The sequence below is a fragment of the Prunus persica genome, chromosome G5 (genome assembly GCF_000346465.2).
Source record: "Prunus persica cultivar Lovell chromosome G5, Prunus_persica_NCBIv2, whole genome shotgun sequence".
In the NCBI taxonomy this organism is placed as follows: Eukaryota; Viridiplantae; Streptophyta; class Magnoliopsida; order Rosales; family Rosaceae; genus Prunus; species Prunus persica.
Window position 1 is genome coordinate 13,547,943 of NC_034013.1, and position 22,455 is coordinate 13,570,397.

The window sequence follows — 22,455 nt, forward strand, 5'->3', positions numbered from 1 at the left end:
TGTTTTTCTTTTTTCCTTTTCTTGGCTTGAGACAACATAGTTGGTATATGTCATAGAGGCATCGCCAAATCTCATATTCAAAAGAAGTGAATCTCCACAATTGAGCTGGTCCCTCCATGACTGTCACATGGATTGCCAATAGTTAGGCTTTGCCAATAGTCCCCATGGCTTGTACAACGCGTGGCATGCCCAGGTGGAGCCACCTGGCAGATCATGAAATGCACACGCCTACACATATGCTGGCAAATATGTACACACATAGACAACAGTTGTGAGACCAAAAAAGCATCCCCTTTATTGGCTAAAAACATAAAACACAACACAATTTCAACCATATAGAATCCAACACTCATATAACACAACACTCTTATTTCACATAATATACAAAACCCAAAATCCACCCCAAGTAGACAACTTCAATCTGTCTTGACTTCAGGACTGTGGAGGGTTTCAGGGTAGAGTACGTTCTTGGCTCCAGTGTAATCCAAGATCTTCTTGCTTGGTGCTTCTTTGGCCGAAGAGCCTGGCCTTGTCACGTACATCAATCTATAACCCCACTCCAGCAGCTCAGGGCAAAACACCTTCCATATATATGTCACCCCGAACCATTCTGGCTCTGTCAAGTACCTGTCCCCACGGCACACACTGTTCACTATTGCTTTTGCGCACCCTTCCACTGACCCAACTGGAGTCGCACTTACTTGAGCCTGCACAAACAATGAACATTCATATTTACGACGATAAATCTTGTCCCTAAATTCAAGCAAGTATCGAACGATAATCAATGGCTTAGATTCACAGTACGGATAGATGTTAATTAATCTTGACCTAAATTCAAACAAATATATCGAGCCATGATCAATGATTTAGATTCACATTGGCTTACATCTCTCAAGTCTTGATCCACTATCATCTCGCCGTCATCACTCATTAAAAATTTGCCTTGGGTGAGCTCAGACTCTATGTATCCAGGAGTTACAATTGTGATTTGGATGTTTGGACCAAACTCAACTCTCAGGGTCTCATACATGCTTAACAGAGCTGCTTTACTTGCCTGATCAAATCATATATTATATAACCAATCAATAATTAATGAAATTATATATATGGATTATGTACAGTACAAACATTCTAAATATTAGGGTTTCAAAGACTACTTACATTGTAAATGCTCTGCCTTGGTATAGGCAACCACGAAGCAGCGGAAGAAAGCACCACGATTTTACCTTTGCTGCTTCTCAGATGTGGAATTGCAAAACGGGTCGTATAAACTGAACCCCAGAAGTTTGTGTCCTGCAACGACAAGTCGTTTCAACCTCTACTAGGAACAATTAATATCCCAATTTAGGAATCTTTTTCTTTGGGCAGAGCCCAATTCAGGACTTGGGTTACTTAAAAATTGATGGCTAAAATTAATGGAATGAGAGCAATTACCATGATGGCTCTAAAATTAGTGATATCAGTTGCTTCTTCCAACATGCCAAGTGAAGTGATCCCAGCATTATTCACCAGATGGTCCACTGCATCACCTCACCATACACATCAATTAATCATGCCATTAATTCTCTTTGATAAAATTAGTTCATTTAGAAGTTGCACTTACACCTTCCAAAGTGGTTGATTGTTTCATCAACAATTCTCTTGCAGTCTTCAACCTTGGAAACATCAGCACGAACCATAAGAACATCTGGGGAGCCACAGTCACTTGCTCGATCAACAACTTCTCTCAATGAGTCCTCTCTCCTCCCAACAAGAACTAACCGTGCCCCTCTTTTTGCATACTCATAAGCCAAATGCTATCAACACAAATAAATAATATATAAGTAATTAAGAAGAATTAATTAACATGTTACATTATTAATTTCATATGGGGTTTTAGGGTTTACCTCTCCAATACCAGAGGAGGCACCGGTGATGAGGACCACCTTTCCATTGACGTTTTCACTGAAAATGGAGCTCAACACGGAGAGGAAGGACTTGAAGAGATAAAAGGGTGGCAGGAAGAGGCAGAGGGAGAAGAAGGTAAAAGGGGGAGCTACAAGATTCAAGAACTTGTGGATAAGATTAAGACCCAACATGACTAGTTGATGACAACAGATACAGATATTTTTCTGAGATGTTCTGAGATTTTCTGAGATGATGAAGATGGATTTGAAAGCTATCTGTTTGGTTTGGGGTTTCGTTGTATATAAAGCAAGGCAAGGCATGCAGATGTAAAGTAGAAGAAGGTGGTGGCACAGTGGCACTGTTCCATGGCATGGCAGCAATAGGACACGTGGTCTAGACATTCCTTGGGTGACGGTATAATTTGTCTTGGTGCTCCTCAATATTGCCGCCTCAGAAGGATAAGAATAAAAACGGAGCCTGGGTTCCCATAGTCATCTTTAGTTATGGGCTATATCCCAAATATAGCTCTAAAATAATGTAAAATTTATCTCCAATCATAGGCTAAACAAAATTTTGGCCACATTTGGCCTATTAGTCCAATCAAGCCACATGTAGCCTAGCTTTGGCATATGCCAAATTTTTTGTGAGCCCCATACATGTGCTTTTGAAGAAGATAAATTATCAAATATAGGTAAAAGCACGAATCATCTCATGTAAATACATATTCAATAGCTAACATTAAAAGTGCTGACGTCATCAATGATGTCAGCTGGATATATATATGCATTTTAAAATATTTTCGATTCGTGTTATTTAAGAAAAAGATTACTAGTCATGACTGTTGGAGCCTGAAAATTTATGTTTTCAAATTTTAAATGTTTTCAACGTTTTAAAATGTTTTAAATGTTTTCAATTCATGTTTAAAATGTTTTCAAATCATGTTTTCACACATATTTTTTAAATGTTTTAAATGTTTCAATTCGTGTTATTTAAGAAAAAATTATAAAAAAATTCAACATGTGTCACTCAAAAATCATAGCTCGAAAAATTATTAAGATTTCTTCAGGATAAGACGTGTCACGTAGACACAAAATCTTATCAGAAATCTTGTCATATATGGAATATTGTCTCTAAATAGTAGTTTAATTAAATTAAATAATACATAGTTGTAGAATGTATGAGTGTTTTACTATAGTTTTTCGCAAAATAATAAAATAAGAAAGACCCTAAAATATAACCCTGCATAACTAGAGATTGAAAAATTTAGCTATGCACTATTTTTTTTTTTAAAAATTAATATTTTGAAAGGCTAAATTTTTTGCCCTGGACTACACTTAGTCTTATGACTAGAGATAGCCTTATAATATAGGATGATTGGGTTGGGTTGGGTTGGGTTGGGCTGGGCTTGTATTAGTAAGCATTGCAGTCCCACCCCACGCGTACACTCCCAAACCCACTGCCACGGGAATTTCAGAGAAGGGAGAAAAAGGTGACTTTCTGTGTTCGTCTTTATACGAACATTACAAAAAGTTATAGAAGCAGCTGAAGCTTGGATTTTGTTGGAGCTTTAAGGTTTATGGCACCTTGAATCAGATTGAATTTTGTTGTTGAACAACGTTCGTTGCTCTTCAGATCAGCAGAATTAATTCCGTCTTTTTAATTCTAACACATGTTCAATCTCGTTTGGTATACAACGGTCAAGACACTAATTCAATTTAATGAAAATAAATAGTCCACTCCAAACCAACGAAACACAGTAGCTTTTCTTACCAAGTAGTATAGGGCAATTGAATATATACTTGAACAAGGAGTCATAAATTTACATGCAAACATATCACTATCTTGTTCTAACCGACCATATACTGGTTGGAAAAACATAAGAAAAAAGACTGCTTCTTCAGCTTTAATTGCTACTAAACCTATAACTATTCTACTACTAAAGTTCACTTTTCACTGTTGCAAAAGCAGTTATCTAGCTCCAATTCAAACAGCCTTCTTTCAGTGACCCTTGCAATAAAATCATCAGCTCTTTGGTTCAATTTCTGATCATCATCATCATCATCATCTTCATCTTCATCTTCATCTATATCCTCTTTCACCTTCACCACTACTTCCTCACTTTCTTCATCCCATCCTTTCCCTTCTATAGCTTCTTCATCTCCACAAGTCCTCTTCAGCAGCACCTTTTCTTCCACATAAGTACTCAGATTCTTGGGTTCCTTTTGGTGGTGGGTGGAAGAGCTCTGAAGGGTTTGGCACCTTTTCATGCTTTCATATTGGTCAACAATATTAGATGCAGAAGAGACTGTGGAAAAGATTTTGGATTCTCCAACAAGGGCAACAACAATGAGATTGCCTAGTATGAACACAAACTTGGAGCTCAAAAACAGTGAACTGATTTTTGGGACAGAAACAAAGACAAAGGCCTTCATGGAAGAAGTTAAAGAGGGAAGCCATAAAGGGCTAAAACAAAACAGACTGCAAGTTAATGCTGTCAAAGTATAAAGGAAGAGAGTGTTGAAAGGCTGGTGATGCCTCTTGTTGTGCTTGTGCATTGCTTTGAACTTCAAGATCTTGATGGGATCCATTGTTGCCTAAGGGACTAGAGGTAATTCTGATGAGTCAGGAGAATCTCAGAATAACAAGAAAAAAGATTGAGGGGGTGGTTTTCATCTGCGGACCATAGAGCATTTGCAAACACTGGTTTATATAGTGGGTGAAATGGGGTTACTTCTGTAATTAACATTCATCAGATTATTACTTTATATGGGAAGGTGACTTTTGTAAAGTCGTGGGAGATTGATTGGTGTTTTATTGGTTACTTTTGCTTCTCAGGCTACCTGCTTTTGCCCTGCTTGCAAATTTTTATTAATATTTAGTAACAGAATCTCAGAATATTATGATCAGCTTCACTGATGCAACTAAGGAATGAGTTTGAGCCTTCGATGGTGTTTGGGGCTATAGATAGATTCTCTTTGTTCATGAAATTTATTAAAGGAGAAGCAGTCCACGTAGAAAGCATATGCATAATTGTATTTCCCTTCTTTTTCCTGGACGTTTGAGTGAAGGCTTTGTTGGCTTTTTGCTCACATAATTCCTCAACTAGATGGGACATTGTTGAGTGGAACAAAAAAGGTAACCGGGGAGGGGTGTGAGTAGGAGTAATTATAGAATACTACAGTACAAGATGTAGCATGTGACGATATTATAACACGTGTACAAGATGTATTACATGATCATACTATCGTAATATTTTATAATTTCTTTTGTTAGTAGATATTTAATTATTAAAGTCATATTCCATCAAAATGATCTCCTGTTTTCATATTCAATTAAATTTACACCAGAAGAGAGTTGTATACAAATCATGCTTAATTATAATCATTTTATGAGCACTAAGTCATGGTTTTTCTTTGCAACTTAGACATTATTGAAAATAGCTTTTTTAGATCATGAAAGCGCCAAGGCCGTTTAGATGAAATCTAGGGAACTAAAAGCAAATCTTATTTTATATTGGTAGATATGAATACTCTTTCTGCAGATTGAGTTGAGTAAATTACCCACGCGACAATGAGCCCACCTTAAGTTTAAATCTCCTCCCTCTAAATTAAAGTAGTTTTAACGATCGTTTCTATATGAATAAAAATAAAAACAAACAAATCAACACCATCTCCTTTTCCTCTCACTTTTTCATTTCTGAGGAGTATACGTGTATGATTCCTCCTTCCTAAGATAAAAGGAGATTAGTGCTGTAATCCAACATGTATTTAGTGAAAGGAGTTCAAAATTATCATTTGTTTCTTAATTCTTAATAATTTAAAAACAACCCAACTTGCTTGATAATTAGTGCTTAATTAGTTCTTAATTCTTGGTGCCTAAAGAACCGAAAAACTTTTCTAAAAGTTGGTAAATGGATGCGGATGTGGATCATGTGGATGCCTAATCTAATTACATGGTGATTCTTCCTTGCTCAGCCCACATGCCATGCATGTGATGGAAGTGTACAGTGTACGTACATGTATCCAGTACACCAGAGTACAAAGCAACCAAAATATTCCCACAAAAAATGAAGCCTTTAAAAGTTAGCACAACTGGAAAATTAATCCACAGATTGATTTGAATTTGATATGGGCTCAAAACTTGAAAAGCTGTTTTTACTTGTTTAAAATGTATGGTATCCCAATTTCATTCACACACATTTTCATGGGCGGTGCGAATCCCAAAAAATAATGGGAGGCCTCGGGTGCCATTTTGTTGAGGGTCTTTTCCCTTCTTCTTTTTCTTTGTTGTCTGTTCTTCCTTTCCCTTTTATTTCTTTTTGCGGTTGTAATTTGTGACCATTTAGTTGCATATCTTGCAACATGGAAGGAAAACAATTTCAAGCCTAAATTTTTTACCTAGTTTTTCTCAACCCGTGAAGGGCCTTTGCATCACACAGTCGTTTTCTTTAGGTTAAAAATTCAAGGAACCATTTAAATAAACTTCACGTTTTAATGCATAAATCCTATGATTTAGACTATCGCTTATATATTTTTTTTTTCTTTTCTTTTGGGCTCTTTTCATGAGCAGCCCACTTCAAACCAACTTCATTAGGCCCACTCAAGTTAAAGACAACTGATTAGCCTTCCTGGCAATCCCCCCAAAACAACACACCTACCTAACCAACCAATACAAATCAAACTAGCCTCCCTTCTTTTTAAGCAACGCATTTTAGGTTGGGCATGTGTGAGTGCGCGAAGAAACACCTTCCACAGTTATTAGTGGGGGTTGAAAAGTGGACACGGATGAGAGAGACGTGTATGAATATAAACCCCATTTGAACAGAAAGTGATATAACAACGATTTCTGATAACATGTGTCTCGTCTATATATTAGACATCATGAAGAACGGCCACAAAAGCCCAAAAAGTCATCAACTTGTACATTGGAAGAGGTTAAAGTCAAAGTTAAAAACAACTAAAGTAAAAGGCACAAAGGTGAAAAAGAAGACGATGGTTGAAGAAGCTTCACTCTTTCACACCAAAAAGCAAGCCTCTTCTTGCTCTGCCCTTCTCAATAAGCCTCCTGCTCCCCCTGCTGCCCATAACCAAAAAAGGATCAATAAGAGATAATAAAAAATATTATCAAAGTCTCAAAAGAAGGAACTCACATTCTTGGGGGTCATGAACTGCACAAACTTGTTCTTTCCTTTCCCAGTGGGGGACTTCTGGGAGGATTGAGGATGATCTCTCCCATCTCTATACCTCCTGAGCTGCTGTCTCACATATTTCTCGTACAAGAAAGCTGCACCTTGGAATTGTGGAAGAACCAACCATGCCACAAACACAAGCTTCACTTCATACCAAATTGGTAACCTGCAAATTCCATTTTCCAATCATAAACTTAGTTTCTGATAGTATCTGTGTATTCTTGAAGCTTTTATGATTTGTTCTTACCACTCTAGAGCTGGTTGGATTACCATCTCCAAGAGAGTGAGGAAAGAGTAGATGATCCAATAAGCAAGCCACTGCTCATCATCTATCTTAGATGTGCTCTCTATGGCTATCACTGATGCATATCTATAATCAAACACACATACACAAAAATCAAGAACAAGTTCATACCCTTACTGGGTTTTATTAATATAATGAAAAAAATGCAAAAACAAAAAAATAAAAACTTGACACAGAGAGAGACAGAGACAGAGAGGAGCTGCTTACAAGGGGTAAAGCAACGTCACCACTGGCCTGCAAAAAAATTCCAAGAACATTGGGAATTAGATAAACTGATAAAGCACAAAATTAAAAAATGTTGGAAAGAAAATTAAACCCAAAAAAGAAGATGAAAAAGCAGTAAAAGAAATTAAAGTCTTACCCAGCCAGTGAATGAAGTTGGGTAAGCATGGTCCAGGCTTTTCCCATTGTTCTGTGTCTCTGTCTTTGTGGGTTCCAAAAGGAGGAAAAAAAACACACCAAGAAATTAAATTGAAAGCACAAACTAAGAGGGATTGGTTGCAGAAAACTGAGCCAGTGAGAAAAGGGTTTCACTGTTCAGAGCTGGAGAAATGAAGACAATTAATGTGATTTTGGACGGTGGTTGTGGGGTGTTTGCTACATGTATTTATATGATAATATGAAGAGGACACGTGGCAGGAGAAGAGCAAGTATCGGATTCTGCCTTGGACGTGTCGATGTGGATTTAGCACCGCCCAATCGCAATCTAGAGGCTGAAAGCACAGTGTGGTCTCATCAGGTTGGTCAGGTGTGTGTGTGGCTGGACTGGACTGCCTTGGGCCCTGCCATTTCCCTCAAATGACACAATGCCTTTGTTCTTTGCCCCAGACACAAGCCACGTGTCATGTTTTTTCTTCTGTTTTTTTAGTCGACGTCGGTGACACGTGCCGGAGGATGACGATCCAAATCTAAGTAGGGTTAGGACATTGCCTTTTCTTTTTTACATGGCCGGTCCAGACGGATTATCCGAAGGTGGGGTAATGATTTATCTTAAGCTTCTTGATATGGGGTTTGTTAAATATTTAATGTGAAGTTTTGATTAGTGTCAACTCTCATCCATTGCATCAGATTCCATCATGCTTAGGAGAGAATCTATCATCTCACCTAATGAATGTAATAGTAACGCGATGAGTGTTATAGATACAAAAGTATACACTCGGTTGTAAATACGACTCTCTTTAGGGCAAGATTAGGATTTTAACCCCCTACAATGCAACTTACTTGGTCTATGGTCAACAAGCATCTTTGTGGGCTAAATCAGATTTGGGTTTCTGATGACCAATGCGCTGCATTACCAAGGGTGGAAAGTGGGCTTTTATGGAAGTAGAATAAAAAAGGGTATGAAAATTTCATGTCTTGCTTGACCAAGCATTTCTGTCTGTGGGCTTTCTTCTCGAGGCTAAGTGTTGTTTTTGTTAACGAATGCTTCTGTATTCCTAGCCAAAGTTGGAAGGCAGATTACCAAAACAAGGCTTATTGTTTAGAGGTACCCCTTTTTTCTTGCAAGAACATAATAGTAAGACCAAATTAAACAACATAATCAATGGTAGAGTTACTAATTAATCCAAATTACTTTTCCCCAAGTTATCTATTATTAAAAACTACCTTGTAAACTTGCACAAAAACACCACTAATTACATTGGCGTGTAAGCCATTGGTGCAGGCCCTCCACATTTCTCCCCCACCCATTGAAGTGGTTGAGCTGAAATCCCATGCCCTCCTCCATTTTAAGACAAAATCTTCCCTTTGTCCTGCTAATAAGTGGTTACACCTACTACAAATATTTGACAAATTTTCTTTCTTCAACAAGTGCTAAAAGCTAGATCACCCTCTTTTATCAAACTTAAAACTTTGTTGGGTTTATTTCTTTTAATATCTCTGATCAACCAAATGAGCGCTTAGAAATTATGGCATCAATGGCAGCAAGAACTTACAACATTGCTACACTATGCCTTCCAAGGGACATGTGCAAGGCAGAGAAGAATGAGATGGCCACCAAATTGGGGTTTTATCGTTCAAGGCGTGTAGCAATGATCACAAGCAAAAATGGAAAGTTTTCGGTGAGAACCAGCGCCGGAGGAACTCCTAGAAGTGTGGAGACAATCAATGGAAAGGTCAATGGGGTTCATGTGGGAGAGGGTACATTGTTTGGAAACAAAAATAGTACAGAGTTAATTAAAGATAGTGACATTGATGCACCTGCTCATTCCTCTTTGCATGGAAATTTTGTTGAGGGCAGGTTTGTATATAGGCAGACCTTCGTAATCAGGTCTTATGAGATTGGACCAGACAAAACTGCCACCATGGAAACGCTCATGAATCTCCTTCAGGTCCATTTTTTTTTCCTTTTTTACTCTTTTATGTCTCTGTCTGAGAGGGATAGCCCTTTGTAATTTTTGCTCACTGTGAAATTAATGAACATACTGTCATTAATTAGGAGAGTTTAATCATGAAAGTCTAGAGTTTATATTTTCATTAACTATGAAAGCCACTGGTTGCAGGAAACAGCTCTAAATCATGTGACAAGCTCTGGCCTGGCTGGAAACGGGTTCGGTGCTACCCGTGAGATGAGCATCCGGAAGCTTATTTGGGTCGTCACCCGCATCTTCATTCAAGTACAGAGATATAGCTCCTGGTATGTGATGCCATATTGTGTGGCAGTTTATGTTTTTATTAACAACTAGACATAATAATTGATAATATTTTTGCAAGAGGCTATCTCTATGCCCAAGACAAACACTAAAAATGTGGTCTCTCTAGCATTACTCGCACCCCACTAATGCACTAAAATGGGTTATGTGACAGGGGAGATGTTGTTGAAATAGATACTTGGGTGGATGCAGCAGGCAAAAATGGAATGCGCAGGGATTGGATCATCCGAGACTACAAGACTCAAGAAATCATTACAAGAGCTACAAGGTCTAGCTTCTTCTGCTTAATTTATAATTTATCCAAACTTAAAACTCTAAATAGCTTAGCTGACCTCCAATTTTTTTTATCTGTCATGCAGCACTTGGGTGATCATGAACAGAGAAACAAGAAGGCTGTCCAAGATTCCAGAACAAGTGAGACAGGAAGTGCTACCATTCTACCTAAACAGAGTTGCAGTCGCCACTGAGAAAAATGACAGCGAAAAAATCGACAAGCTCACCGACGGCACTGCAGGGAGGATCCGCTCAGGCTTAGCAGTAAGTCTAGAAAAATATAAGACCACCAAACTATCAAACTAATCAAAATTTCATGCAATGTTGGTAATTGGTTAGCATCTTAATATATCAACAACCTACTTTCTCTTGCAATTATCCCAGCCCAGATGGAGTGACATGGATGCCAACCAGCATGTAAACAATGTGAAATACATTGGATGGATTTTGGAGGTAATACATAACACAAGCTGCTCTTACATGCAACATTTTTCATTTTCATTATGTGTTACTAAATCAAAATTAATTTGTGTTTTATTAAGCAGAGTGTGCCCATCAATGTGTTAAGAGATTATGATCTCACAAGCATGACATTGGAGTATAGACGTGAATGCAGGCAATCAAACTTGCTTGAGTCCATGACAAGTGCAACAGCAAGTTTGGCTGAAGACTCCAATTGCAAGAACAACTCCATCAACCGTAGGCCCGACCTAGAGTACACGCATCTGCTTCGGATGCAGGCCGATAAGGCCGAGATAGTACGAGCACGAACAGAGTGGCATCTCAAGCAAAAACATAAGTTGCACTGATTTCAGTATGGGCAGCAGTTTCAATCTGTGCCCCCCCACATCGATTTCTCTTCAAGCCTTTTGCTTTCCCCGCTGATGGGTTCTTTTAGGTTTTTTTTTTTATAATCACTGTTTGGCTTTAGTGTGCTGTATTCATCAGGCTGTAACAATGTTTTGCAAGTGCACTTCATGACAGTGCATAGCTTGGGAGGACTTATCTTCTAAGGGAATGACATATTCACATACAATTTCAGTAATTTATCTGATTTACTAGGAATGTTTTTGAGCAAGAAATACACAACTATAGGGCCGGGTAACATATTTCTGTGTATATTAATGAGAAGGCTGAATTGTCATAAAGGCAATAAGGTTCATTCGTGTTACCAACTAGACTATAAATTTAAAAGCCATTCCGTCTTAATACTCTACAAAAATTTAGATTTCAAGTTTAATCAACAACCGTAATATGTTATGTTATTAGATTATCAATTAGAACTTATATGAAACCATTTTTATCACACATAGAATCAAATTAATGGGGATTCTTTTTTTGTGTGTGTGTGTTTGGAAAGTCAACGGACGAACCCAAGCCAAACCCTAATTTGGTTCATCAATTTATTGGGCTTTATGGTTTATCCTTCTTAAAATGCTTTTCTCTTTCAAGTTCAGGGCTTATTAGAAAGCCATAATGGCCCAATATGGTAAAATTAGCAAAGAGATGGGCCCACCTAAATAATCCCCTTGTGGGTCCTGCTATTCTATCTAGATATCTAACCTCGCAATTATGGGGTCCAGCTAGGCTGCTAGGTATACATGGTGGTACATATTTCCAATCGTTTTCAATTTCTTTGCTCAGACAAAATCATTTCTTTGATGAAACGCAGACCAACCACGCAAACCCCAAACTTGGAAAGAAGAAGAAGAAAGGTGGAAAATGAGATGGCAAAAAAAAAAAGAAAGATGAAGCAAGCAGCACTTCATCTTCATGAATCATGAATCATGAATCATGTCCAGTCCAGTCTAGAAGAAGAACCATTATTTTGTTTCTGTCTCTCTCTCTCCAACTTTTCACACCAAACAAAACCCTTTACGCAAGGCAACCCTTCTCTCCTCAACCCACCTCCACCCGATTTCTTTGATTCGTCAACAAAAAACTAGAGACCTTTTGTTGACAAGAATATCCAGTCAAAGCCTGCAATCAATGAGGGCCAAGAAAAAAAAGTTTTCTCTCATCTTCTTGCAGCTAAGCTAAGCATGAAGATCCCATCTTCTTCATCGATCACATTAAACAATTCATCTTAATATCATATTCCAGACAGTTTTGGGGTTGGGAGCTTTTTAACATTTTTTTTAATCATATGGTATTAATCTGACACTTACCAAAATGAATTATATGTGGGAAGAGTTATTATATAGTACTTTGCCCATTTTATGAATCTCACTTTTTTCCATAACAACCCATTTGTAGAGGCAGGTAGCGCAGTTAATTATACTTTAATAAGTGGTCTACCTCTCTTGCATTATATTTTATAACGTCTTAAGGCACTACTAATTAATTCATATATATGTGTCTTTTAAATTGAAGAAAGCGAGAATCAAACTTTCTAATTGCGCAAGAAGACAAACACTCTTTAGAGTGACATGATGTAATCTAGGTGTTACAAGAATGACTTTGACTTGTAGACCAGTAATCTCATGTTCGAATTTCTCGATGAAAATTTAGTAGTGTGTGAAAAATTTCCCCTTCTCTATTATAGTTTGTTTAGACTATCGATTGTATTAAAAAATATATATATTTTTAAAATTTGTTTAATCAAACAATAGTATAAACTAGTAATAATAATAATTAACAATGGTCACACTGAGACAGTAGCTAAAGTAGTTACTACATTCTCGTGAAAGAACATCAAATCTAGCGTTGGGTGTGTAATCTTTTTTCTACTTTATGTGAAGGTACATGCTACAACTAGCTATGACATCCTTATGAAATATTAAAAAAGCACTAGCGATGACATTGATGGTGACAAGAATCCTATGAATACTGACACAATATTCTTGATCAGTGATGATGGAGATAATGTTTACCCCTTCCAAATCATCTTGTCTCTAATCAGACGTTTTCCCTATGAAATGCAATGTATAATTAGAGAGATTAATAGAAGCACAAATAAATAAAATATTTGGGTGTTGCAATTGGCTAAACAAATATTAATCATGACCAATCTCATCCCAATAATATTTCGATCCAAAACCTATGCTCTTTTGCATCTCTGTCCAAGTTCCAATAAACAATATGTGGCTTTCATTCATGCCACGTTTTTCTTTTAAACTTTTAACTTTGCAAAGTGTTACAATCTTTTCCATCTCCATATTTGCTGAGATTGTGATTTCTTTGAGTCCTCCGTGTGTCATAATTCATGCATGTGGTACATAGTGACGGAGGATTGTTAGGGTTAATTATGTGTGAGTACGAGATGCTTACTCAGCATTGTTGACCAGTCTGTGTCTATACGTCATTGACGTTAGTGTTTTTGAAAAAGATATTATCTCAATACTTCTAATTCATCTCTTTTTATCTTTAACAATTAAGAAATGTAGATCAGTATTTTGTTTAGTTGAAGTTTTATTGATTTTATTGGATGATATTTCAAGTATGATTTTCATAAGTTCGAGTTCAATGTTTATTTTATATGTTATCAACGAAAGCAAAATGAACTTTTATCTCTCGTGAATCGTGATGGAGTATCGAACTTGAACATATGGGGGACAAAAATGTAGCATCTTGGTTGCCACAACATTAGAGAAGGCAATGTAGCATTGAGTAATACTAACACAATTCTAATTAAATAGGTAATTTGCAAGGTTAAATAAAAGATTAAAAAGTTAGGAACGCGAGAGAGTGATACATGGAGGCAGAAAAGTTAGTGAAAGAAAAAGACAAAAGTGGAGGAGTAGAGAATAATAATAAAATATATAAAAGCAAAGAAAAATGAAAAGAAACAGTTGGGTGTCACGTGGGTTGGGCAATAAACAACATTGGGCCCATCACGTGGGCCCCTATACCAACCCATCAAGTTCCAAGTTCCCAATCCATCCATACAAATGAGACAAAGCGCCTTCGGTCACGCGCTCCGACAACGTGTGGCTTTGAGTTGGACGTAACAAAGAATGGAATATTCCGATCACGTCACGCTGACGTAGTACAGTCTCCAGTTGCCCATAGCTCCTCCAAATGCCCAAACCGTGCAATTGTATATGAATTGTTTTTGGTTTCATAAGATAATCTTAAGAAGAAATCTAGAATTGTTGATTAAACACATACTTCTACGCATCATAAGTTATCGTTGATCAATACTAAAAAAATTATAAATAAAATGATATTACCTATTTGAGTTTCGTATCGCTTTTGATAATTGAGTCGAGAACAATATATTCTTGTCTCGATTTTATGTGTTTACAATTCAAGAACTATCTCACTTAACATTCCTTGATCGATTTGAATCGGTTATTCTGAGATTATAACCTGAAGATAAAACAATGACGGTGTAGTTCGAAATTGAATAATGTAGTAATAGTATGAACTCTGTTCGTGACATAGCAGGCTATTTAATCCCTATCCACTTCCTTTAAAGAATTTCTTGTCAGAGACTAGTGTTGTTGAACTTTCTTTCAATCAAAATCCAATTCATGATTGAAGAGAAAATAATAAAAAAAAAGACTCAAAATTCATGATTGATGCGGAGAAAGTTTGATGTTGCTTGAGTTGAAAGGCATCGTCGCACCAAAGATATATATCAAACAAAAGAAGGGCTCTGTGCATGCATACGTACATAATCTGTATGTACATACGGCGCTGCGTGAGAGTAGGACACAACACTAACAGTAGAAGTAGCAGAAGTTATATAAACTCCAAAGACTACGTACCCCCAAGATGATGACTGTAGATAAAAAGATAAGAAGAAGAAACTGAATTTGCAGCGTTTTGTGAATCTCATATATATCATGTTGTTGAATTAATATGCATATCTTTCATCATCGTCATCGTCGTCGTCATCATCATCTAGTAAGATGATAGAAAACCAGTGACTCAGAAACTAAAATATAAGTACATCAAAATTCGAGCTTCTCAGAGGAGCCCAGTATCCACCATCCCCACAGACGTCTCTGACAAAAAAATTTGGCCAAAAAAATCTTTTTATTTATCCTGTCTCTCTTTCTCTGAGATCTCTGGTTAAAAAGAAAAGAAAATTTAGCAGTGAATAAAGTGAAAAACAATTATGGCACTGGATTTTCAATGGCCCACTCATAGTATTGGCGGGCTGGTAGGTGGGTCGTCAGTATATACATATACTACTAGTAATGCAGGTGAATATCGTGGGTTCTTACCACAAATTCAAAAAATTACTGTTTTTACAGTAAGAAACTAATACCCTTTTCATCATTTCACCCACCTCTGTTCACTTCTCATTGATTTGGACAAGAAAAATATATTATGTTTTTTCATTTTAATTATTTATTAAAAGGTGGTTGGTTTTTTCTAAATTTGAAAGAACAAAACTAAAGGGTGAGTAGTGAGAATTTAGGTGTCAACTGGTGTGAGAATCTGCCTATATGCTAGATTGGTGCCTACATTGCAATTCTTTTTTGTGCACCAGAAGGCCTTTTTTGTGAAAGCAAGTGTGGTTAGGTTGGTACATCTGGATATATACTAATGTGCTGGAAATTGTTTTACAAAAAATTCTGTATAAAAAAGCATGCATGAGAAGCTAAGATTGAAAGTTTTGTTTGGCAACTCAAGGGAAAGGGAAAGAAAAGACAGAGAAAGGGACTACCAAGGTGCTTCCCATGTTGACATTATGAAATACTTGGGAGGGAAAGGGAAAAGGGGACCTTATCTTTCTGAGGGAGTGGCAATTACACAACTTTGTATCAGAACTTCTCGTGAGAAATCAACACATGCTTTCCCCATTATGAGCAAATGAAAGTGAAGCGTGGGACAAGGACATATTCTTACTCTAAACCAGCACAACCACTCTCCTTCCCATTGAAGTTTCACTTTCAAATTGCATGTTTAATTCAACTTATAATTTTTAGAAGTTGTAATTAACTGTTATAAATTATCAGATTGTGATCGTCCAAATCCTTGATCCAGTGAAATTTTACGAAGTTTGATTTCATGGTTCTACAACTAAAGATAAGCAGATGACATAACATGCTAAACATATGATTAGAAAACGATAGCGGCATTTTATATTTTAATAAGTATTATGCTTTTATGGACTCAAATTCAATTAGGACCAAGAGGAACTTCACTTGGGATTCTTGAACCCCTACCTAAGAAACAAAAACAAAGAGCCCTAGCTGGAATGATGAAATTCGCATGTGAGGTGTGGAATCTGATGGGCAGAAGAATATATATCAACCAGTCGGTCACACACACACTTTTTTGAAAAGGTCGAGCTACAGACCGTCCTATAATCTAAATATGAAGCCATGATTAAGCTGTATTAGCAAATGTTGGTACAGCTCTCGACATGCTACTTTCAACCTACGCTAATACCAAAAGCCATTCCATGTGCTAATATCCTTTACAATATACATATATATATATATATATAATTGACTAGTATGATTGATTGTGGTGCCATGAATGAATCCCTATTTGTATTATTTGGTCTCTAATGTCCCCCACTCATGTCCTCATCCCACTTTTCCTGTCAAACTTGGTAACTATGTGTACCGTCTCAACTATTCGCCCTAGTTTACTATCATTTTCGTACGAATGAAACGTTGCATATGTGTTAAAAGAACTATTATATTATTAAATGATTAATTGAGATGGTACAAATAGCCCTTGTGATTAAAAATCAAAGAATATAGACTTGAGCAGTGAAATCCAGAAGAACTGTCTCATTTCTCAGACTATATTCCAAAACTATATTGCTTGCAAGGATATGTGACGGAAAAAAGGTACCCAGAAACCGCTCATTGGAACACGGTTTCTTTCCCAACTATGAATTTAATTTAGGATTTGAGATTTTTAAAGAAAACGTGGTCTTCCAAAAGTGGCATTTTCAAGATTTAGGTGAGAAATAATTATCATATAGTTTTGATTGAGGAAACCTAGATATGATCAAGAAAGGTAAAAGGGGGGGTAAAAATTAAATTCTTAGAAAAATGGAACAGAAAGGTAGATGCAGAGATGAAAAATAAAAAAAGAATCAGTTTTGGAAACAGGGCAGTCATGAGTAAAAACCAACTACGGCTTCAATTTGTCACAGAGGCTGGCCATAATAAACTAAGCACAGAAAAACACAAATCAAATCACCCCCAAATGGAATTTATATAAAGATTAGGTTGAGATTGGATCCATTTTGTCATTTTGGATGGCAGTTTATGGTAAAGCAATCTTGCATACCAAAGCTATACAAATCTTGGATCCACTTCCGTAATCTGACTATAGTTATATAAATATATATATATATACATATATATGTATGTATGGACCACCATATGATTAGAAACCAGCAATGTCCTTAAGCATCATACTCTCTATTAAAAATTGGAAATGGCATTGTCAACTAATGACTGTTTGCCCCAACCGAAAGATGGTCCACAGAGATCAACATAAGACAACTATTGGCATTCTTTTTCATTTTATTTATTATTGAGAATCAATGGTCAATAGCCGAATTGCACATCTCACAGCCACTGTAAGTGCTAAAATATGGGAAACCTAAGGGTCTATGTTTCATTCATTTCAATCACTTTTCAACCCTCTTACCAGGCCTACAAGATGGAACAACCACCCAATCCACTTTTTTTCTTTTTCTTTTGGGGATAAAAAGGCGATCGAATTTTATTAAATCAATAGAAACAACAATACAAAAGACACAAACTGTAAAAATTGTCATCCCAATAACAAGGCATACATAAGTAAAACTTTCCCAGTGACATGAACCAGCTGAAAAAACTGAAACGATTTGGAGGCGATCACTCTCAAACTTCCCAATCCACTTGTTTTAAAACAGTTAATGACAAGACTTTTACCCCAAGAAACTCCAAAATCTGGCCGGGCCAGATAAAAGATTTGGTTAAAAGCACAATGATTTGTATTTACATGTCATTATATACTATGATATAGTTATTATTATTGTTTTATATTATATATTTTATATAACACAAGTTACCAACTAAAAAGGTAAATACATGCAGCAGCAGCAGCAGCCTAACAAAATTCCACAGCTCATCTCTGTAGATAGATGAAAGTTCAGAGCAAGAAAGAAACTACACAGTAACACAAAGGGCACATGCAGATGCAGTAGTAGGCCAAGAACATATTGTAATTGAACATTTTTCAACCCATGTCCCCATTCTACCCTTGGCATTGCTATTTTTTTACATAACAGAGCAGGCATTTGGGTTCTCATCACTGAAGATCTGAGGTGGGTAGGCATACAACTCCATGGCATACCTTGGTGGGTAATAATAATATTCATTTTTCTTCATGAGCTCCACCACCTTGGTCTCTTCTGTGGCAGCTCCTCCTTCTGCAGCAGCAGCAGCATCAGGAGCAGCAGCAGCAGCAGGTGGAGCTTCATCACCTTTCTTCTCTTCTGGTTTTGCCTCTTCATCTTTACCTTTCTTATCTTTGTCACCTTCTTCACCACCTTTTTTCTCCTCCTCTTTGGCTTCTTCTTTGTCTTTCTTTTCTGGTTCTTGTTTCACAATGGAAGCATGCTTCCCAGTCCTTTTGTGCACATACTCTACTAGCTGGGGTGGATCAAACACACCCTTTACTGTCACTTCTGAGCTCTTTAGATCTGGTTCAGCAGATTCCACTCCTAAAAGAATTTACACAAAAAAGAAAAAGCACAGAATGATGAGATTTTTGAAGGACAAAGAGAGAGATGTTTGAAGATTTTCAACATAAATTATATTTGGGTTTGGTGGGATTTGGTCTTGAATTAATGGAATTGAATTGACTTTAATTGGCCCTGGTTTATTGAAATCTAAAAAGGAATTTATTATTTAATTTAAGAAAAAGAATGTATTGACATTGAAACGTTGGTCATGCTCATTGGTGAGAGAATAAACTCTTTTATTAAGAGATTCACAAAAAGAAAGTGATTTTTTTTTTCTCTCTTTTTTGGGGAGGTTACAGATGCATTGCACAACTAATAAAAGTGCCGTTGATTGCCAACGCATTCATACTTCAATTTTGTCTTTTTGTTTTTGTTTTTAACTATTTTTAATGGAAGGTAATAGAATTGCATGAACCAAGAGGAAGAAATGGGATCAAGTCAAAGAAAAGACCAACTTTTTTTTGTTTTTTTTCTCTCTGGAGTTTCTGGAGAACAAAGGAAAACAAGGTTGAGCTTACCTTTCATTCTCAGAATGCGTTTCTTGATTTCTTGTGCACAAGCATCACAATGCATGTGAACCTTCAGCACCACTGTGATAACCACAGGCTGCAAAATACCAAAACAATTGAACCCAACAAATTAATAAGAGCCAAATCAGCCAAGAAATTAGAAATTTAAAAGAAAAAAAAAATACTGAAAATGAAAAGGCTTGAGTGAACTGAGTACCTCTTCTTTCTTTTCCTCTGGCTTGGGTTGCTCTTTCTCTTCAGGCTTCTTCTCCTCAGCTGGTGGCTTTGGGATTGGAGAGAGAAGCTCAACCTGTCCACGACTCTTCCTCTGAACTCTCTCAAGAACCTTAATTGGATCAGCCTTCTCACCCTTCACAACCACCGTGTGAGTCTTGCAATCTGTGCTCACATCTTCCACCCCTGAAATTAAAAACAAACACACATTAATCTATCAACCCAATAACACTTAACATTAATACAAACAGAAAACAAACCAAATCTGAAAGGCCGAACCTTGAAAGCCTTTGAGACGCCTCTTGACCTTGCGAGCACAGCCTTCACAATGCATATAAACTTTGAGCACAATTTCTTGAGGTGGCGGTGGCAGTGGAGGAGCAGCATCAGCCTTCTTCTCTTCCTTCTTTTCCTCAGCTTCAGGCTTTTTCTCTTCTTCTTTCTTCTCTTCTTTCTTCTCCTCTGCCTCTGGCTTCTTCACCTCCTCTGGCTTTTTCTCCTCCATTTTTTTCTCCTCCTAAACAAACACCAACCCAGATACACAAATAAGCCCAAGTAAACAAAAGATGCAAACTTTGAATGAAACAATCATATTTTTAAAAAATACAAAATATAAAACAGTAAAGATTATAAGGTTGTAGGACCTCCCCCATTGGTTTAGTTTTGGTTTCTAGTTTTACTCTGATTTAGTTTTAACACACTCTCTTGGTCTTGGGTGGAGCTCAGCTTTCTCTTTATGTGTGCAAGTGTAGAGAGAGAGAGAGAGAGAGAGAGAATGGGCTCTCTTTGTGTGTGTATTAAACTTTCGAGTTTCTTGTAATTTTTTTCCTTCCTGCTATTTCATATTAAAACCCTGTCGAGGGCCATCAGATCTGGAGCCAAACCCCCACTCGGTTCTCTATGTCACTCTCTCTCATCTAAACCACACCCCCCTCTGACGTGGCATTTTTAAGGGCCACGTGCTATGTAGGACGGGCTTTTCTGGAGATGATTATCATTTCCATGCTCTCTCTGCTTATTTGCTTTGGCTCTTTCGGGGCATTTCTGGATTTTTCTTGCACTTGTTTCTGCTCCAGCATTGCTCTTGTTGCTCTCACAATCTTTCCTCTCTTGCCTAGTCATTTTGGCACACCCCCTTCATGTGTTGGACTTGGGAGTTATTAGAATTGTGGGATGAATTTCGTGGAGTGAGTGGGATTAAAAGAATTTTATTATATTTGGCTGCAATTACTTACAAATTACATGTATAAGTAAACTCAAATGTTTCGCCAATAAAGATTCGATTACATAAGTAACGTCTGAATTTATTGTTCATTCTAATACTTATCCTGACACAACTTAACCACTTATAAAACATGCACAAACTACTTAATAAATGTTACCTAGAAAAATTAAGTAAAATCAAATATAAACAAGTAAATCACTTGTGCATTGTTGTTTCCCTTATATTAAAATCTCAATTCCTAATCTTTTTTTACCATACTTATTACTTTTTATTTTTCCAATAGCAGATTCAGGAATTTTCTTTTATAGAAGAAAGAAAACACTACTACAAAGCCATTAATAATAAAAATCAATAGACTCTTAAATATTATAAAGATAAAAAAACACAATCATATAAACATATTTATGCACAAATTAGAATAACATATGCAGAGAAATATAACAGGTTGCCCCTTTCCCCCCCGCACCTTAGTCTTATTTGATGCATTTTTATCAAACAACTTGCACCTTAATTACATAAAAAATTTCATGAAAAATTGGCACCTTCATAGATAAATAATATAATTGAGTGAGAGAGCAAGTGTCTTTCAGTGGATCTTTAATAGGTCTGCCAGTGAAGGCTCCTAATTCAAACACTTGGCTCATTCTTCAAAGGCTCTAGTACTAGATTTTGGATATACATGTTAATTGTGAGTCAGACGATTGGTTGTTTCTGACATATTTTCTTAATTTTATTTATGTAAATAAATAAATTATTAATTCCTGTAAAGGAAGAATTGCAAAATTACAGCATTGTAATGATTTCACCTTGTTGTCCTCATCTAGGATACAAATGGAAATATGATTTGTACAACACTTGAGAGCAGTGATCCACTTGGCAATGCATGGTAGGCTACTAAATTTCTCACCCTCTACCTCTTAAATTTGCTCTTTATAATTTACCTGTCAATTTCCAGAGTTAGGAAAATAAAAAACGCAAAACTTTGAAAACCCATAAGTGCAGTCTGTACGTATCCATTGGCCTGTTGAGATATGCAGCGTTTCCATTGCCAACCAAGTTCTAGGCTTTACCATGTGCTTTCAATAGCCTATCACAATTCTAATCATGTCAAGAATCATCCAAACCATTTATCATTCAAGGGTCAAAGATTGTGTTTGCATGTTTGGGGGAATCGAATTTAAGGAATTCTAAATCCATTTCTTGTAAAATGTTTATGAAATTACTGTTTTATGTTGTTAAACTGTGAATTTATATAACACGTTTGAATAAGAGTTTGTATAATTAACAGCATCTCCAACAGTCTCTTAAAAATAAAGTTAAACTTTTTAAATTATGGTTTGTTGATAAATTAAGTTACTTATAATTAACTTGATGTTACAGTTTTGATGATTGAATTTAAGAAGATTATTCGAGAGAATTTTGATAATGTAACTCATTTATTTTAGCATTTTAAAGTAGTTGAAGATATCTTGTAGATGCTCTAACATTAAAACCTCCCCCTCATTAATTATCGGAAGCAAGATTTCAGTTA

General features: G+C 36.6%; 5 protein-coding genes across 7 annotated transcripts; 1 reads left to right on the top strand and 4 right to left on the bottom strand.

Moving 5' to 3' along the window:
• Nucleotides 273-2,228, bottom strand: LOC18776959 (11-beta-hydroxysteroid dehydrogenase 1B). Its single transcript, XM_020563545.1, has 6 exons — nucleotides 1,887-2,228; nucleotides 1,604-1,796; nucleotides 1,435-1,520; nucleotides 1,162-1,293; nucleotides 887-1,054; nucleotides 273-707 (listed from the first exon to the last, which is right to left on the bottom strand). Exons 1-6 carry the CDS (start codon nucleotides 2,205-2,207, stop codon nucleotides 417-419), a joined length of 1,191 nt encoding a protein of 396 aa, XP_020419134.1. The 5' UTR covers nucleotides 2,208-2,228; the 3' UTR covers nucleotides 273-416.
• Nucleotides 3,649-4,557, bottom strand: LOC18777947 (histone chaperone RTT106). The gene has a single exon (XM_007210121.2). It carries the CDS (start codon nucleotides 4,473-4,475, stop codon nucleotides 3,831-3,833), a length of 645 nt encoding a protein of 214 aa, XP_007210183.1. The 5' UTR covers nucleotides 4,476-4,557; the 3' UTR covers nucleotides 3,649-3,830.
• Nucleotides 6,685-7,972, bottom strand: LOC18777006 (HVA22-like protein e). Of its 2 annotated transcripts, none has more exons than XM_007209690.2 (5): nucleotides 7,741-7,972; nucleotides 7,587-7,613; nucleotides 7,323-7,445; nucleotides 7,037-7,241; nucleotides 6,685-6,960 (listed from the first exon to the last, which is right to left on the bottom strand). In XM_007209690.2, the coding sequence occupies exons 1-5, from the start codon at nucleotides 7,785-7,787 to the stop codon at nucleotides 6,940-6,942; spliced, it is 423 nt and encodes a 140-aa protein (XP_007209752.1). In that variant the 5' UTR covers nucleotides 7,788-7,972; the 3' UTR covers nucleotides 6,685-6,939. The 2 variants fall into 2 exon arrangements, with proteins under 2 accessions (XP_007209752.1, XP_020418890.1); XM_020563301.1 differs by having other exon boundaries at nucleotides 6,685-6,963.
• On the top strand, nucleotides 9,177-11,474 carry LOC18776586 (palmitoyl-acyl carrier protein thioesterase, chloroplastic). 2 transcript variants are annotated; one of them, XM_020564261.1, is made up of 6 exons: nucleotides 9,177-9,709; nucleotides 9,881-10,014; nucleotides 10,185-10,298; nucleotides 10,390-10,567; nucleotides 10,688-10,756; nucleotides 10,846-11,474. In XM_020564261.1, exons 1-6 carry the CDS (start codon nucleotides 9,287-9,289, stop codon nucleotides 11,110-11,112), a joined length of 1,185 nt encoding a protein of 394 aa, XP_020419850.1. In that variant the 5' UTR covers nucleotides 9,177-9,286; the 3' UTR covers nucleotides 11,113-11,474. The 2 variants fall into 2 exon arrangements, with proteins under 2 accessions (XP_020419850.1, XP_007210704.1); XM_007210642.2 differs by having other exon boundaries at nucleotides 9,179-9,709; nucleotides 10,849-11,474.
• On the bottom strand, nucleotides 18,149-20,542 carry LOC109949294 (heavy metal-associated isoprenylated plant protein 7-like). The gene is made up of 5 exons (XM_020564604.1): nucleotides 20,344-20,542; nucleotides 19,979-20,216; nucleotides 19,683-19,885; nucleotides 19,475-19,562; nucleotides 18,149-18,935 (listed from the first exon to the last, which is right to left on the bottom strand). Exons 1-5 carry the CDS (start codon nucleotides 20,350-20,352, stop codon nucleotides 18,490-18,492), a joined length of 984 nt encoding a protein of 327 aa, XP_020420193.1. The 5' UTR covers nucleotides 20,353-20,542; the 3' UTR covers nucleotides 18,149-18,489.

Coding starts and splice junctions, on each gene's coding strand:
- LOC18776959 (XM_020563545.1), bottom strand. CDS start 2,207: ATGCCTTGCCTTGCTTTATATACAACGAAACCCCAAACCAAACAGATA. Junction 1,797..1,886: donor CCTCCTCTGGTATTGGAGAG/GTAAACCCTAAA, acceptor TTGTGTTGATAG/CATTTGGCTTATGAGTATGC. Junction 1,521..1,603: donor AATCAACCACTTTGGAAGGT/GTAAGTGCAACT, acceptor GAGGTGATGCAG/TGGACCATCTGGTGAATAAT.
- LOC18777947 (XM_007210121.2), bottom strand. CDS start 4,475: ATGGATCCCATCAAGATCTTGAAGTTCAAAGCAATGCACAAGCACAAC.
- LOC18777006 (XM_020563301.1), bottom strand. CDS start 7,787: ATGGGAAAAGCCTGGACCATGCTTACCCAACTTCATTCACTGGCTGG. Junction 7,614..7,740: donor CAACTTCATTCACTGGCTGG/GTAAGACTTTAA, acceptor ATTTTTTTGCAG/GCCAGTGGTGACGTTGCTTT. Junction 6,964..7,036: donor AGTTCATGACCCCCAAGAAT/GTGAGTTCCTTC, acceptor GGTTATGGGCAG/CAGGGGGAGCAGGAGGCTTA.
- LOC18776586 (XM_020564261.1), top strand. CDS start 9,287: ATGGCATCAATGGCAGCAAGAACTTACAACATTGCTACACTATGCCTT. Junction 9,710..9,880: donor CGCTCATGAATCTCCTTCAG/GTCCATTTTTTT, acceptor CACTGGTTGCAG/GAAACAGCTCTAAATCATGT. Junction 10,757..10,845: donor ACATTGGATGGATTTTGGAG/GTAATACATAAC, acceptor TGTTTTATTAAG/CAGAGTGTGCCCATCAATGT.
- LOC109949294 (XM_020564604.1), bottom strand. Junction 19,563..19,682: donor CAGAGGAAAAGAAAGAAGAG/GTACTCAGTTCA, acceptor GGTATTTTGCAG/CCTGTGGTTATCACAGTGGT. Junction 18,936..19,474: donor ACGCATTCTGAGAATGAAAG/GTAAGCTCAACC, acceptor AAATTCTTTTAG/GAGTGGAATCTGCTGAACCA.